The sequence below is a fragment of the Euleptes europaea genome, chromosome 16 (assembly GCF_029931775.1).
Source record: "Euleptes europaea isolate rEulEur1 chromosome 16, rEulEur1.hap1, whole genome shotgun sequence".
Taxonomy (NCBI): Eukaryota; Metazoa; Chordata; class Lepidosauria; order Squamata; family Sphaerodactylidae; genus Euleptes; species Euleptes europaea.
Genome location: NC_079327.1, coordinates 30,439,831 through 30,456,110, shown reverse-complemented (window position 1 = coordinate 30,456,110; position 16,280 = coordinate 30,439,831). Strand labels below are relative to the sequence as shown.

Here is a 16,280-nt window from a genome sequence, read left to right as displayed (position 1 = left end):
GGTCTACAAAGCACACTAGCTTGTCTTGCCTTCACAAGACCTTGGGATCTTTGTTTTAAGAATGTGGCAAGTCCAACCTTATTCTACCTTGTATGTAACTTAGCAACTAGCCTGACTTGGATCTAAGCCAAGGTTGCCAGCTCTGGGTTGGGAAATACCTGGAGATTTTGTGGGTGGAGCCTTAGGAGGGTGGGGTTTGGGGAGGGGAGGGACTTCAATGCCATAGATTCCAACTGCCAAAGCGGCCAATTTCTCCAGGTGAACTGATCTTTGTCGCCTGGATATCAGTTGTAATAGTGGAAGATCCTCCAGCCCCTACCTGGAGTTCGGCAAATCTAAGCAGACCTCAATATGATGTTCCAGTCCCATAAGACTTCATGTTTATGGTTGTAGTCTGGTTTTTGTTGAAACTTTATCTAACAGATTTCAATGCGTTTCTATCTTAAGAGACCTTATGAAGATGACTCTTAATGCCCTTTAGACAAAATTATCTGTTGATACATTAAAGTTTAAAGTTACTGCTACTTTTTTGTTAGTTTCTTTTCCGGAGGGGGGTTAAGTTTGTAAGTGTAACTTTCATTTTTCAAAGCAAAAAGTATATTTCTGAATGAAGTGTGACTGTGTGTGTGGTCCTTAGCAATCTAACTCTAATTGCATGATTAGTTAAAAAGAGAATATATGTGATATTTTAAACAGCAACCTGATTGGCAGCAGATGGCTGATTAAGGAGGAATTGGAAGAAATGTTAGTAGAAAAACTGTCAGATCAAGATGTGAGTAATTAATCTCCTTTATTTAATGAACCCTGTAACCTAATGGAACAGCTACTGGCAGTTGTTTTAAGAATTCAGAAAAAAAATTGTCCTCCTTAGAGATGGAATTACTCAGTTTTCAGTAAACCTCTCACAACATGTTTCTGCATTCCATATATGTATGTGCTTATTTATATACATATATAATCACACATACTCATCCCTCTTGATTTCCATTGTCCTTCACGTAGATTGTGTCCCTTTATAGGTTCAACAGAAACACGGAATCACAATATACAAGAAACTGCACTTATAAATCCAAAAACTCAACAATGCTTAGAATGCATTACTGTAATTAATACACATGGGCAGTATGTCCATTAAACCATCTTTAACAATATTTCCAAATAAAATCCTATACCACTTAAAGTCTCAAGTTGTCCATAATAACTTAGATCACATAAGTTGTGCATAAAATTTGGTTGTGGGTATTAACATTTACTAAAAGAAAATGTCAGTCTCCCCCCTCCCACACACAACCCTTGCCCCCGTACAATATGGGCACTCTGTAGCCTTCCCATTTCAACAGGAAATCTCTTGTAATCATCACAGAGAAATAGCACACTAGGGTGTGTGTGTGTGTGTGTGTGTGTATACACACACACACACACACACACACCAGGTTGGATCCTACATCCCCTTCCGTGGGAGCAAGACCTTTTCCCATGTAAAAAGCATACTACCTCCCATCCCATTAATATCAAAATTCCCTTTGTGCCTGGCTTTTGCACCAGTTCAATCCAATAATCTCTTTGCTACAGTGAACCCAGCAACAGCAAAGACTTCCTGTTGTGGTGTCTCCTCTTCTGACTTTTCTCACCTGAGCACTGGCGTATACTCTGTACCCTGCTGTTTCCAACTTCTTCCCAACCTTGGCTCTCTCCTTCCACGAAGTCCTTCTTATTTTCCATTTCAGTGCTTTTTAACAGCCACAAGCAGCCATTTGTCACAAACTCACTTTTCTCGCTTTTTGCCTAGCAAACACCACTGGTTTGTTTGTATAGCACCATACCAAGGTGATACTCTTGGTAAGTTAGTTGTTTCCTTTAAACTGCCCTTCTTCCTCCCCTTTACTATTGTATAGGGTGTGTTTTGGCCTCTCACCTCATAACCATATGGTTTTATGGCCAATGTCAAGAAACTTAGACAATCTTTCTGAGAGAACAGTTTAACCCCCATAAAGATTTCCCTTCTGCTTCTCCCAAAGAAGAATTTATCTTTTAAAGAAAACATAACCAAGAATATAATTCACAGTGGGTAGCCATGTTAGTCTGTCTGCAGTAGTAGAAAAGCCCAGGTATCTGAAGAAGTGAAAGCTCATACCCTGCCAGAAAATATTTTTGTTAGTCTTTAAGGTGCTACTGGACTCTTGCTCTTTTCTATAACCAAGAATGTTCTATTCTTTATGCTCCCTGGTTTATGTACTGTATCTAACCTTTCCTTTGGTGCTGAATTGCTGTTTACCACCAACTGACAAGGTGAATTTCCATCTCCTCAAAAATGTTTGCCCTTGTATGGAAGGTGACAACCACCTCTTTAATTCCAGGATGCCAGGGTGGGGTGGGGGCACAGAACGTCCAAACAAGACTTAGTAATCAGTCCACGTATTATCCGTGAGGTATTTTACTTTCTAATCACATGTTCAAGATGTAGGTAAAAAAGCACACAGTAGCAAAGGATAATTTATTTCAAGAGGTTGCCCTTTAAGTCAAGTATCTCTTGAATTTTTGAAAAGCTTGATTGTTTGGTTTTTAAAGGAAATCATAAACATTAAAGTAACTCCAACTGAACAACCAATGGCATAGACACCCTTTCCTTCTATGTATTATAAAATATAATCACCTCAGAAGTGGCGTTTAGGAAAATAAAATTATTTCCATTTAAATGTGCATATCAACTTGCTGGAAACAAGTTGGAAAGCTTTACCCCTTTCTATTTTTCAAAGTATGTGCCATTTTAAGACCCACTAAACGTTTCTTTTAAAATTAAGATGAACTTCATCCTAATGTGGTAATCCTGTATTACAAAGGAGTTGGTTATATTTCGAACTGTAGATTCATTTGTTGCTAGAAAAAAGGGATGAAGTTTCTTTGTACGCATAGAAAATTCTACATCTGCATGTTGTTTTGAAAGCAGCATGCAAATGCAGAAGTGTCATCCTGTCAAAGTTATCAATAAAGCAGAACCAAAAAGATCAAGCATGTAAAAATAGAAGTTGTTGGCAAATGCAATTACACTTGCACCCCCACCCCTTAATGAATTTTTATTGTCTCTAGTATTTGCACTGTATTAAACTGCTCGAAAGATTAGTGACATCTCCATGCTGTGGCATCGAAGAAGATTATGTGCTAAAATTCCGCAAGCAATTACCTGTACAATCTAAAAAGCTTGTAATAGAACCCTTGAAATATGAGGATGGTGTGGCCTTCAGCACTGGAGAAGGTAATTTGTGTTTGTTTTTCCTTAATGTGGAAAGTGAAGTATTTAGGGACGAAAAAGCCAAATGTTCTCTAGTGTTGCCTGCCTATCCATTGTGTTGCACTGAATTCTCCCTGAGGTGAAGGGCATCTTGCAGATAGACAGGTGTTTCCGTTCCTGGATCATAGATAGGCAGGAAGTACTCAAGAATTAACCTCACTTCCTGTCCCCTGGCCGGAAACGCCCCTTCGTCTCCACTTTTCTTCCAGCCTTGCTTAGATAGGCAGCTCCTTCTGGTTGCTCCGCTCGCAACCAGCGCCATCGATTTTTTCAATCCAGGCTTCCAAGCCGCTCGTCCCTTTTTTGACCTTTCCGACATCCTCGGCTTCTCCTGCGCCTTGAGAATGTCTTCATCGCCCAGCTCCAGCGCAGATGGGTTCCTCCACGTGGCTGGCCTCCTGCCGAACACCAGGCAGGGGACCTCAGGCACCCGAGCTCCCGCGCCTGCGGTGGAGCCGGGCAGTAGTAAGGCGACCGACAGGGCTTCCACGGAGGTGGCACAGCCCACGGGCAAGAACTCTGGCTGGCTCCCTGTGGCGGCAGTTGAGTCCAGCATCGGCATGGTGCCCGAACGGCTCCCCGCAGCAGCAGCAGATCCCGGGAACAGCAAACCAGCTAGAAAGCGGGTGAATGAGGCGGCAGCAGGACTAACGGGATTTACTAAGCCTCATTCAGATCAGTAGGACTGACTTCTGAGTAAACAGATCAAGATGTAGTCCTGATTAGGCTTTAATCAGAAATTGGGATCGTTTTTCCTCCTGTAAGCCCTCACCTAGTGTGCAGTAGATATGTTTGCAAAAGTATTTTATTTACCTCCTTTATAGTCCATCTTTTGCACAGAAATGCAAATATTGCTTCTTATACATCTTTTTTAAAAATAATTGACATTTAGGTTAGCTTCTTAATTATACTTTGCAAGGATCCGAAATATGTTCAGATTTCACTTATTAAGGCACCCAATTTTTAACAGAGCAGTGGCTCAGAGCTATAAAAAGATCTGTTCTTTCTGGCTAAGATTTAACAACTTCTTTTTTGGGGCCGTTTATATTAAGAGCAGTCATGGAGTACCACCACAACATTTAGAAGTTTTATTTTCATACCAGAAGACTAAAGCACATGAAGATATTTGCTGAAAAGCATGAACTTGTGTGCTATTTTAAGATTTGAGTAATATTCTGCAGAATACACATTTTATAGTGTAGACAAAAAGCATTCAAAAATGCTTTCCTATTTAAGGAAAAGTTCCTTTAAAGAGCAGGAAACTCCTTCATGGAATTGCTGCTTATTCGTGGCTCCCCGTGTGTGTGTATTACTTTTTACAAAGTTTGTACTAATGTATATCTTCTTCACTAACAATTGTTCCTAAACCCTCACTACAAAATTGGTCCCAAAGTTCACTTTTTTCTTCATGCTGCTCTAGAACCTTACAGTTTGAAAACTGAACCTGGATGCAAGCCTTATTCCATCCTGTTCTGATTTTTATTTGAGGCTTAAAACCCAAGTACGGTATTCCAGTTCAGCAGGCTTGGGGATCACTTTTGATGCATAATTCTGTATATTGTGCCGCTCTGAGGAGATCTGTTCGATAGAAATCCAGTTTATCTCTGTTTTAGATGTTGGCTGCCATTTTGAATTCCCAGAGTATGCTTCCCTCTGGTGGGGGAAAAAAGGGAATATTCATATTAATGGTGTCTGTTCATTATATAGCTTCCCCCCTCACAAAAAAGATAAGCCACTTTCACACCTCTCTCTTTTTTTGCTAGTAAAATATATTCAGCTATTTTTTGATACAACTGCTTTTGAGAAGTAGGAAAGATTGCTGAGGTTGTAGAAAGGTATAAGTGTGTGCCTTGGTGTGAGAAGGGAAGGCTCTCAGCCATACCGTCGGGTTTTCCAGCAGATGCAGATTCCCCTACTTATTGGTCAGTTTCTCATACCTAAAACTAGTAATTGCCCCCAGCTGTTGACAGTGAGAACACACACTCGCTCTCTTACTCCCCTTTCTTCATGAACTGAAGCAGACTTGCTGAAAGGCAAGGGACTTGTTAGAAGGCTGACAACTTGATACTTCCCAGCCTAGGACCAATTTAGCCCCGGGTTAGCGTCTGGTTCCATGATGGGAGTTCTTAATGTTGCCCTTTACTGGTCCACAAGTAGATAATATGCTTAGAAAAGTAACTGCAGCCTTGGTCCCACCTCCCCTGGAAAGGATGTTGTATGACAGTCTTGGAGTAAATAATCTTTGGGAGAGAATATCCACCTTTGGTAGGATTTTTCCATCCCGAGCTTATCAGGTATGATACTTGAAATGCTAACAGAAATGAATATATAACACCTGTGTGTGTTTTTCTAGGCCGAAGAAAGACAGCCAGAGCCACTGTTACCATTTATGACAGGGGAAGTGGAAAAATTACGATAAATGGAGAGAATTATTTACTCTTCTTCCCCGTGTTGCAGGACAGGTGAGCGCATGACAGTTAAGAGTTGGTTTTTGTTTCTCAGCATTTCTTTTAATTCAAAGAGGCTTGCAAATAAAACCAAGTCTGTAGATGTCGTCTTAGCCTTGTTCCCAATTTCATGACCCTCAAGAGCTGCAGTGACATTGTGTGCATCACCATTCATCGCTAACATTTGTTCACACAAAAGGTAAGAAAAATAAGGAGGGTACAGTTCAGCATGCTAGGGAGCAATCTCACATATTAAATTCTTTCCATCTTGTGGTGCTGAAGCCTGGAGTTTTGTGTCCTTCAGAGGGACCAGATGGATCATATTTCTTGCATCGTATTTTTACTTTGTTTTAACTGTGCTTGAATCTGTACTGATTGCTTTATTTGCTCTCCGTTTCTGGTTTGGGTTGTTGGTTTTTAGTGTATTGGGTTGCTGAGCAAACGCAATTTCCCTGCCTTCCCTGTGGAGGTATTTGCCTGGTAAAACTCATCCTTTCATCTCACTGCTTGAAGTGGATCGTTCTGCAAACGACTGTAAAAAGCTCATGTGGAAATGCTATGCAAATTATGCAAAGCTATTTGTGCTGCCCTATGGTCTGCTTATTTTTTTAGGGGGATCACTTTTGGTTGTTTCCCTCCCTGGAAATGAGCCTATTTTAGAAAATGCTTTACAAATATATGTATGATAGTCATCTTTCTTAAGTTTTTACTAATCCTTTGTTGTCACTATTGCAGGCATTTAGAAGTCTGCGTGCCTGGTGGCGTGTCTGTTTTATCTCCAGATTAGTCCATTACCTTTTAAAAAAAAAATGTTTGGTTTGACCACACGACATTGGCCCAAGCACTTTATCTCCATAAATGTTTTTCTCAGCCCACAGCCTTTCTCCACTCCTAATGCAGCCTCAAGAGAGCCAGTGTGGTGTAGTGGTTAAGAGCAGCGGACTCTAATCTGGAGAACCAGGTTCGATTTCCCACTCCTCCACGTGAAGCCTGCTTGGTGATCTTGGGCCAGTCACATTTCTCTCAGACTCTCTCAGCCCACGCAGAGGCAGGCAGTGGCAGACCACCTCTGAACATCTGTTGCCTTGAAAGTCCTATGGGGTCGATGACACTTTCCACTACCACAATGCAACCTAAACTAGAGATACTCATCCTCCACCCTGTACAATACTTCTGGATATTTACTTACACTTTATAGTTACATAGTTATATGTAAACAGTTCCTGGTTTTTAATTTACAGTGACACGTCATGTGCTTGGTAAGAAAAAAATATAGAATAAATATTGTCGAAGGCTTTCACGGTCAGAGTTCATTGGTTCTTGTAGGTATCTTGTAGGTAACTGTGGTCTTGGAATTTTCTTTCCTGACGTTTCGCCAGCAACTGTGGCAGGCATCTTCAGAGTAGTAACACTGAAGGACAGTGTCTCTCAGTGTCAAGCGTGTAGGAAGAGTAACATATAGTCAACCCAACCTCTTTCTGACTATATGTTACTCTTCCTACACGCTTGACACTGAGAGACACTGTCCTTCAATGTTACTACTCTGAAGATGCCTGCCACAGTTGCTGGCGAAACATCAGGAAAGAAAATTCCAAGACCACGGTTACACAGCCCGGATAACCTACAAGAACCAAATATAGAATAGTTTTGTTCATTTTCTGTCTTCGGTGCAGCCCCACATGTGGGACTGTGCCTGCGCGCAGGCCTGCCACCGGAAAAAACTCAATAGCCTTAGTCCTCAACCGGGGATGCCCCTCCCTCACAGGCGGGGCCGGCTTTCGCGCCGCGCAGCCCGCATGCTCTTGGGCGGGGCATCCCCTTCCCTCCTCAGTTCCTTTCTTGCCGCCGCTTGGATCGGAGCTCCTTGCCTTACCTCAACGCGTTCGTAAGTCCTTTAGGCCGCGTCCGCGGTCCTCCTTCTTCCTAAAAAAAAGAAGAAGAAAAAAAAGAAGAAAGAAAGATAGAAGAAACTTAAAAATAAATGTATTGTAACTAAAGGACGAAAACGAAAGAAAAGTTCATTCGCAATCTCCCTTGATCTTGTGCTAGTGCCTAAGATGGCCTCTAAGGCCCCCTTTAAGATCTGTAAGACGTGCCCGGCTAAAATACCGCACTCAGATCAACACGAACTTTGCCTAACCTGCCTGGGTGAAGGGCACAACGTGTCTAAATGCGCCATCTGCCAAGGTTTCTCTACCCGGTCTCGCAATGCTCGCGCGCACCGGCTGAGCGCAGAACTTTGGAAAAAAGCCCTCTCGGACCCCTCTCCCTCGACGGGTTCCAGGACCCCGGGAGATGCGCAGTCGACTAGATCGTTACCGACCCCCGGTACCAGCTCGACGCCGAGACCCTCGGACCCGATCTCCTCGGATCCACCTCAGGGCCATAAGAAACACAAGCACAAGACCAAACACCTCGAGAAGCATCATGGTTCCAACCGCTCGACGCAGAAGAAGTCCACACCGGCTCCGAAACCCTCGGCACCGGACGCTACCATCTCGGCACCGCCCTCGGTACCACCCTCGGTACCGAGGACACCCTCACCTCGGCTCCCCGTTCCATTCCTACTCCGAGGTCGACCTGGACCCGCTTGAAGGTCCTCCATTCATCTCGGATCCAGACCCACTGGACCCGGCTTCCATGGTACCGACCCCCTCGGTACCACAACAGATATTTCAACCAGCTCCCTCCACATCTGTACCTACAATATCCCCAGAGCTGGTCAAGGACTGGATAGAATTTTGCCGCTTTAGACAGCTCTCCTTTAGAGGCGAACTGGTGGTCCTTCATACACCTCAACTGCCTTCTCCATTTACCCCCCTGACTCAGCGCACTCCCAGAGGAGAGTCAGAAGCAGACGAGGTAGAATCTAAGGACGAAGGTTCTGAGGATATATCAGAACCTTCTCCTGATGAACTAGTAGGGGATACAGATGCCATTTCACCATCTGAAGACCTCAAGCTCCGGACGGAGCAAATGATACGGATGGCTGAGGCACTGGACATTAATATTTCCACAACAGACAATAGGCCTAAGGACAAGATTCTTAGCCGTCTCTACCCCGACACACCGGGTATTGCTGCCTTCCCCATATTGGAAGGCCTTTCCGAGATAGCTATATCTCTTTGGAAGAAACCTGCTTCACTCCCAGTTTCTTCCAAGAAGGTGGAGAATCTGTACAGAATAAAACCTGAGTCGGCTGAATTTCTCACGATTCATCCTCCTCCCTCCTCCATAGTAACTACAGAGATGCAATCCCGACAGCGGCAGGGTCCACGCTCATCTCCTGCTGATAAGGAGAGTAAACGTTTAGATCAGTTGGGCAGGCGGACCTACTCATCTGCTGCTCTGAATTTTCGTATATCTAACTACCAAACTATTATGGGGGGGTACCAGCTATTCCTGTGGGAGAAGATTGCCCCCCATATTGACCTGCTCCCGGAGGACTCTAAAAATGCCTTGCGCCTTATACAAGCAGAAGCCACGCGTCTGTCGAGACAACAGATCAACGCAGGCAAGCATGCAGCAGACAGTGCAGCTAGAACAATGGCCTCAGCAATCACTCTACGTCGCCATTCCTGGCTCCGCTCTACTGCCCTCCCTCTAGACACAAGGTCGCACATTGAGGATCTCCCCTTCGAAGGGGACATCCTATTTGCCTCATCGACCACAGAATTCCTTACGAATCTTAAGAAGGACCGCCAGACCGCCCGGTCCCTGGGGGTGACTCCATCCTTCCATCAGCAACAGAGAGACAAGCCCCAGTTCCGTCAACAATCCTTTGGCCCCTCCTTCAATAGGTTCCCAAGATTCCAAAGATTCCACCCATATCCTCAGCAAGAAAAGTTTCAACATCAACACCCCAGACCGAAACACGGTTTCAAGCAGCGCTCTACTCCCAACACTCAAAACAAGGACCAGAGACAACCCTCCCAAAAATTCTGACTATGTCCGCATTCCCCTGAGGAGGGGCTGCCGTTCCTAAATAGGTTGGCAAAGTTCTCTGCAGCCTGGCAGGCTATCTGCTCTGATACCTGGGTTCTCAAGGTCATTTCACAGGGCTACCGCCTGGAGTTCAAATCCGTCCCCACTTGTTCCCCTGCCAGTTCTGCGGCAGATAACCCTCTCCCTGAGTTTGCACCACAACTGGTTGAACTTATCCAAAAAGGTGCTGTTGAAAAAGTTAACCCCCCATGTTTGGGTTTCTTTTCTCGAATTTTTATGGTTGATAAAAAAGATGGGGGCTCTGGACCCATCATTGATCTCAGGTTTTTGAATAAATATTTACGAGTTTCTAAGTTCAGAATGGTGTCCTTACCCTCTGTGATGGAACTTGTTACACCCTGTTCATGGTTCGCAGTGTTGGACCTGAAGGACGCCTACTTCCACGTTTCTATCCACCCTGAGCATCGGCACTTCTTAATGTTTCGTTATGGATCTGAATATTTTCAATATTCTGTCCTTCCTTTTGGCCTCGCCACGGCCCCCAGAGTTTTTACGAAGTGCATGGCAGTAGTTATGTCCTTCCTCAGAAATCAGGGATGCACGATCTATCCCTACCTTGATGATTGGTTGCTTACAGCCTCTAGCCCAGAGTTGCTCTCCTCTAATTTACAGCTAGTTCTCTCTACCTGTACGAGGTTGGGGCTGATGGTCAACCTGAAGAAGTCTAAGTTAGTTCCATCACCCAGGGCTCAGTTTATCGGTGCCGTGTTAGACTCTAAGGCGGGTCGGGCTTTCCTCCCCACCGAGAGGATGTCCTCCATTAGAGGGCTAATTCACCATTTCATGCGATATAGACACCAGCCCGTGGTCTCCATACAGAGATTATTAGGCCTTATGGCCTCGACCACTGCGGTGACCCCTCTAGCTAAGCTGAGAATGAGGGAACTGCAGAATTGGTTCATTAGATCCTATGACTTCTCTCGCCACTCCAAGTGGTACAGATTGTCCATTCCCAGGCCTATCTTGCGATCGCTACAATGGTGGCTTTCAGAAACCAACCTTCTAAAAGGGGTTCCCCTGGGATTTTGGACTCCAAGTTTTACAGTTACCACGGACGCCTCCATGGAGGGTTGGGGTGGTCATTGTGGGAATCATTCTATTCAAGGTAGATGGTCCCCTAGAGAGTCATCAATGCACATAAATTTTCTAGAGATGAAGGCAGTACGTTACGTTCTTACCTCCTTCTCAGATATCCTCCAGAACTCGAGGACACTTCTACAGTCGGACAACTCATGCACAGTGTTTTACATCAACAAACAAGGGGGCACAGGTTCCATCCCCCTGTGCAGAGAGGCCCAGAAGATTTGGGCAATAGCAGGGATACACAATATAGATTTGCGTGCCATCCACATAGCAGGAGTCCACAACACACAAGCAGACTCACTGAGCAGGGTTTTTACCACAAATCACGAATGGGAACTACAAGATCAGTTTCTCTTCCCCATTTTTCAGGAATGGGGCACCCCTCAGGTAGACTTATTCGCGACCAGGGACAACAAGAAAGCAGTGGAATTTTGCTCACTAGCGGGGAGCGACCCCTCCTCCCTGGGGGATGCGTTCCAACTCACCTGGTCGAACAGTCTGTTTTACGCTTTCCCTCCTTTCCCCCTACTTGCTCGAGTACTGGGGAAAATAGCTGCAGACAACACCGACTGCATTCTCATAGCTCCCAGGTGGCCGAGACAAATATGGTTCACCCTCCTTACTCAATTAGCGGGAGGGAACTGCAAGACGCTACCCGATCACCCGAACCTACTTCGCTGGGGGGATCTGGCCCACCACGATGTGCAGAGACTACACCTCATGGCATGGAGAATAGTTCCCTCTTGTTAGTGGGCTGTTCACAACTGGTTCAAGAGGTCCTTTTACAGGCTAGAAGGCCCTCTACTCGCTACTCGTATGATAGGAAATGGGATAGGTTCCTAACCTGGGTGGAGCAACAGGGCTATTCCCCATTTAACTGCCCTATTCCTAAGATTTTAGATTATTTGCTAGAATTAACCAAGAGGGGCCTGGCGGTCTCCTCCATAAGGGTTCATCTGGCAGCTATTTCGGCCTTTCATGATAAGGTGGAGGGACATACAGTGTTCTCCCATCCTCTTGCAAAGCGTTTTTTAAAGGGTCTTAATAACTTGTTTCCTCCTAACCCGATTCTAACACCACAATGGTCGCTCTCCCTGGTCTTGGCAAAACTGATGCTGGCACCTTTCGAGCCTTTGGCCCAGGTGCATCTGTCCTTCTTGTCAGCTAAAATAGCCTTCCTTGTGGCTGTGACATCAACTAGAAGGGTGGGGGAACTAGCAGCCCTTCGTATCGATAGCCCTTTTCTCAGGGTTTATAACGAAAAGGTGGTCCTTCACCCTAGCTTCAGATTTAAACCCAAGGTGATATCTTCTTTTCACCTGGCTCAAGATTTAGTCTTACCAGTGTTTTTCCCTAACCCTTCCTCTCAGGCTGAACGGACATTACATTCACTTGATGTAAAGAGGGTGCTCCTTTACTACGTTGACCGTACCAAATTGTTTAGAAGGTCTAACTCCTTATTCATTTGCTATCAGGGACCCGAGAAGGGAAAAGCAGCCTCGGCCCAATCTATAGCAAGATGGGTGGTTTCAGCTATTAGAATAGCTTACAAGCAGGCAAAATTGACATGCCCCTTAGGCATTAGGGCACACTCCACTAGGGCGCAGGGCTCTTCTGCTGCTCTCCACAGGAGGATTCCAGTTGGAGACATCTGTAGAGCGGCGACATGGTCTTCAGAGGATACCTTCGTGAGACACTACGCACTGGACCTGCAAGCCAGGAAGGATGCAGCAGTGGGCAGAGCAGTTCTCCAGACCCTTTTTTCCTAAGTCGACCCCACCACCTTTTTGGGTAGGGTAAGTTTGCTACTATCCCACATGTGGGGCTGCACCGAAGACAGAAAATGAAAACAGAGTTGCACTTACCTGTAACTGCTGTTCATTGAGGTCTTCGGTGCAGACACACATCCCTCCCTTCCATCCCCACTGTCGACCTAAAGCAAAAGGAAAGATTTATTGGTTAGAAATTGAGTATTTACCAGTACTATTGGCTGTCTTGGTCGGTGGCGGAGAAGGAACTGAGGAGGGAAGGGGATGCCCCGCCCAAGAGCATGCGGGCTGCGCGGCGCGAAAGCCGGCCCCGCCTGTGAGGGAGGGGCATCCCCGGTTGAGGACTAAGGCTATTGAGTTTTTTCCGGTGGCAGGCCTGCGCGCAGGCGCAGTCCCACATGTGTATCTGCACCGAAGACCTCAATGAACAGCAGTTACAGGTAAGTGCAACTCTGTTTTCCTCCACGATGGGGTCTTTTCAGAAAGATTATATTTCTCTGAACCTAGATCCCACCTAAAATTTCCTTCTGTCCACAGACATGAACTTTCCCTGCTTCTCACTGCAGCCCCAAATGCCCCCCAAGGGATGGAGGACCCCCAGGAATAGTTGCCATGGGATGGGGGATTTTAGTAAAAATCCCCCTTGCATATGTAAAAATATTAAGCAGGATTCAATCTGTGATTTATTCATATTGCTTATCATTACAGCTGGAATATACAAGAGAGTCAATAGAAAGTGTTGATGTGTTTTTTAATTTACCTATAAATAATGCTTTTCAGAGAGCAGCTGATGTTCCCATTTCTGTTTGTTGATCGGTTGGGGAAATACGACATGGTCTGCAGCGTCTCTGAGAGTGGGAGATCAGCACAAGCGGGTGCAATTCGTTTAGCTATTGCGAGAGCATTGTGTAGTTTTGTGACAGAAGATGACGTGGAGCACATGAGGCAAGGTATGGAACGTCAGTAGGAAAGGGAGTGATGAGGGGGGATTAAGCAGTGATGAGGGGGGATTCTTTAAAACTGTAGAAATGTTAGATAATAGTTGACTTTCGTAAAATATTCTGCAAGTTGGAAGAAGGATGGATGTGACAGCGCTAAGCTGGTAATAAGAACATAAGAGCCCTGCTTCATCAGACTTGGGGGGAGGGCTTCTAGTTCAGCATCCTGTCCCACACAGTGGCCAACCGCTTCCTCTGGAGGTCCAACAATAGGGCATAGAGACTGAGGCTCTTTTCCTGATGTTGCCTCCTGGCACTGGGATCCAGAGGTTGACTGCCCCTGAATTTGGAGGTTCCCTTTAGTCACCATGGCTTGTAGCTCCTGATAGACCTATCCTCTAGGAATCTGTCTGATCCCTTGTTAAAGCTGTCTATGCCTGTGGCAGTGAATTTCACATTTTAATCACTCATTATGTAAAAAAAAGTATTTCCTTTAGTTTGTCCTGAGTATGTTGCCCATCAGCTTCATAGGATGCCTTGAGTTATAGTATTTTGGAAGAGGGAGAAAAAGTTTTATTTGTCGACTCTTTCTCCACAGCATGCGTAATTGCATAAACCTCTATCATGCCCCCCCTTAGTCATCTCTTTTCTAAACTGAAAAGTCCCAGACTCTTTAGCCTTTCCTCACAGGTGCTCCAGTCCTCTAATCATTGTGGCTGCCCTTTCTATCTTTTCCAGCTCTGTTGGGAGTTGTCAGGAATTGTAAACTATACCATGTTTCCCAAAGAGCAAAAACTATTTCTTTACAATTAGTCCCCAGGTGGCTGTTTGTACTTTTGTAGGCAAGGGTAGTCTAGCGCCCAGCTAAACTCCAGAACAGTATCCCTTGGAGAAAAGATACGTACTGAGGATTTAGGCTTTATGAACAAATGGCTGCATCGAGAATTTAGTCTACATGCAAATGACTGGTAAAACAGAGTTCAGTTAGGGGACCTCACAGATTTTATGCTGAAAACATGTGAAATGTTAAACTCTTTCTAGCCTCTTATTTCGTCAGACTACAGTGGAGTTCGCCTTGCAGAATATCCTTTCTGTTGCCCCATAGTTCTTCTCTCGCTTTGAGCATCACACAGAAGGGCTGTATCTGAACTGCATAAAGTTTACCATCTGTCCCTCTGCAGCTGGCCTCCTGACGTCCGATCCACGGGTGAGAGAGCGAAAGAAGCCAGGACAAGAGGGAGCCCGCAGAAAGTTTACCTGGAAAAAGCGCTGAAGCTTGAAGATTAAATTGTTACATATATATTGTATTTATATTGTAATTAAACTGGTGGTTTCCATTGCATTCAGCCTGTGGGTCAGTCGCAAAGCAAAAATGCCTACTAATCAGTTGGCAGTAGACTCGCTGGTGGCAAAGGAAAGTAGGAATAGGATAAAAGCAATAGGAGACAACACAGGTAAAAGGCCAGGAAGGCAGCTGCACATGGAAGGGGTTGAGAAACTGGCAGCAGATGTGTGAAGACAAGTAGGAAAAGCTCGTGAGCTGCTCTTTAAAGCTCTTTCCTAGATCTACAGAAGCCACAAAGCTAACGTTCAGTAGTAGAGAGCAGGGAGAGACCATAAATATCTTCTTTCCAAAGGAGACCAACCTGTGTTCTATCATCACCTGCAGTTGCCAAGGATAAAGGCTTATCATAGCTGCATTTTGTAGTAGTCGCAAAATGCAGAACCTTTGGTCTCTTTATAGCAGCTCTTGAAATACTTAACATTTTTTGTGACTCCAGCTTAGGTTACACCTTTGCAGTCATTTTCCTGTGGTGACACATTTTGTACACCCTCCAAAAGAACCTTTCCAATTATATTTTAACTTACCCGTGAAAAGAGCTAAAAATTATTTGTACATGAAACATGGAAATGTTTTTGATAAGTATAACCTTTTCACCACAAGATGGAGCTGTTTGCAGTCAGTAATAAAACCAGGCTTGAAAAAGGAAACTATTAAAATGTACAGTAAGGTTTGGTGCAACTGTGTATACGTTAAATCAGTGGCCTCACTGTTGAAACCAAAAATGTTTCTTGGGTAACTATCTTTTGGCCGTTAAAATAGTTAAAATAGCCATTCTTGCAACAGCAAAAAAAAACTCCTTGGTCACAGGTCCTGGCAGCCCAGTACAAGTCTGGAGCTCCATAAGACAAAGAAGGCCAAAAGTTGGATAATCTTGGGGCACAAATTCTATTCCTCGGGCGCCCTGGGCCTTGCAATTGCTAATTTTTAGTGCCTTCATGGGGCGTTATCAGATGATGTTCTGGGACAAATTATCCTGGCTGTGCTCCTCCACCCTTACTCCTGATGTCAAAGCCAGGCTGGAGGATTTATCACTCTTCCGATTGTTCCCAATCTCATATCTATAGGTCCGGTTCTGCATCACTACTTGCACTCGCTGCGTCTCACGGCATGGAGAATCCAGCTGTAGTCCCCTGGTCTGACAGAGTGGCCAGCCACTGGAAAATCATACAATAATAAGTGGTACAGGTTATCCCTTTGGCAAAGAATAAGGGAGTTTGGCCTCAGCAATGCTTGTTACCATAACGGGAACCAACTCCCAGATACTCTGGCTGGAGGCCCTGGCTATTTGGCCTAGCCCCACAGTGGGACAGTCTATGCCCAACCTCCATAGAAAAGCATTGGAAACTTTACCTTGTTTTCCAATGGAGAATGGGGGTGACCCCTTTGGGGGCCCATGCCCCAAAC

General features: G+C 45.0%; 1 protein-coding gene across 1 annotated transcript in view; it reads left to right on the top strand.

Moving 5' to 3' along the window:
* Positions 1-14,823, top strand: part of MRPS9 (mitochondrial ribosomal protein S9) — a 51,417-nt gene extending 36,594 nt beyond the window's left edge. The window contains exons 7-11 of the mRNA XM_056862151.1: positions 697-772; positions 3,088-3,253; positions 5,643-5,751; positions 13,374-13,543; positions 14,713-14,823. Coding sequence (XP_056718129.1) covers positions 697-772; positions 3,088-3,253; positions 5,643-5,751; positions 13,374-13,543; positions 14,713-14,804 — 613 coding nt within the window. The 3' untranslated portion in view covers positions 14,805-14,823. The remainder of the gene's footprint in view (positions 1-696; positions 773-3,087; positions 3,254-5,642; positions 5,752-13,373; positions 13,544-14,712) is intronic.
* The last annotated feature ends 1,457 nt before the right edge of the window (positions 14,824-16,280 follow it).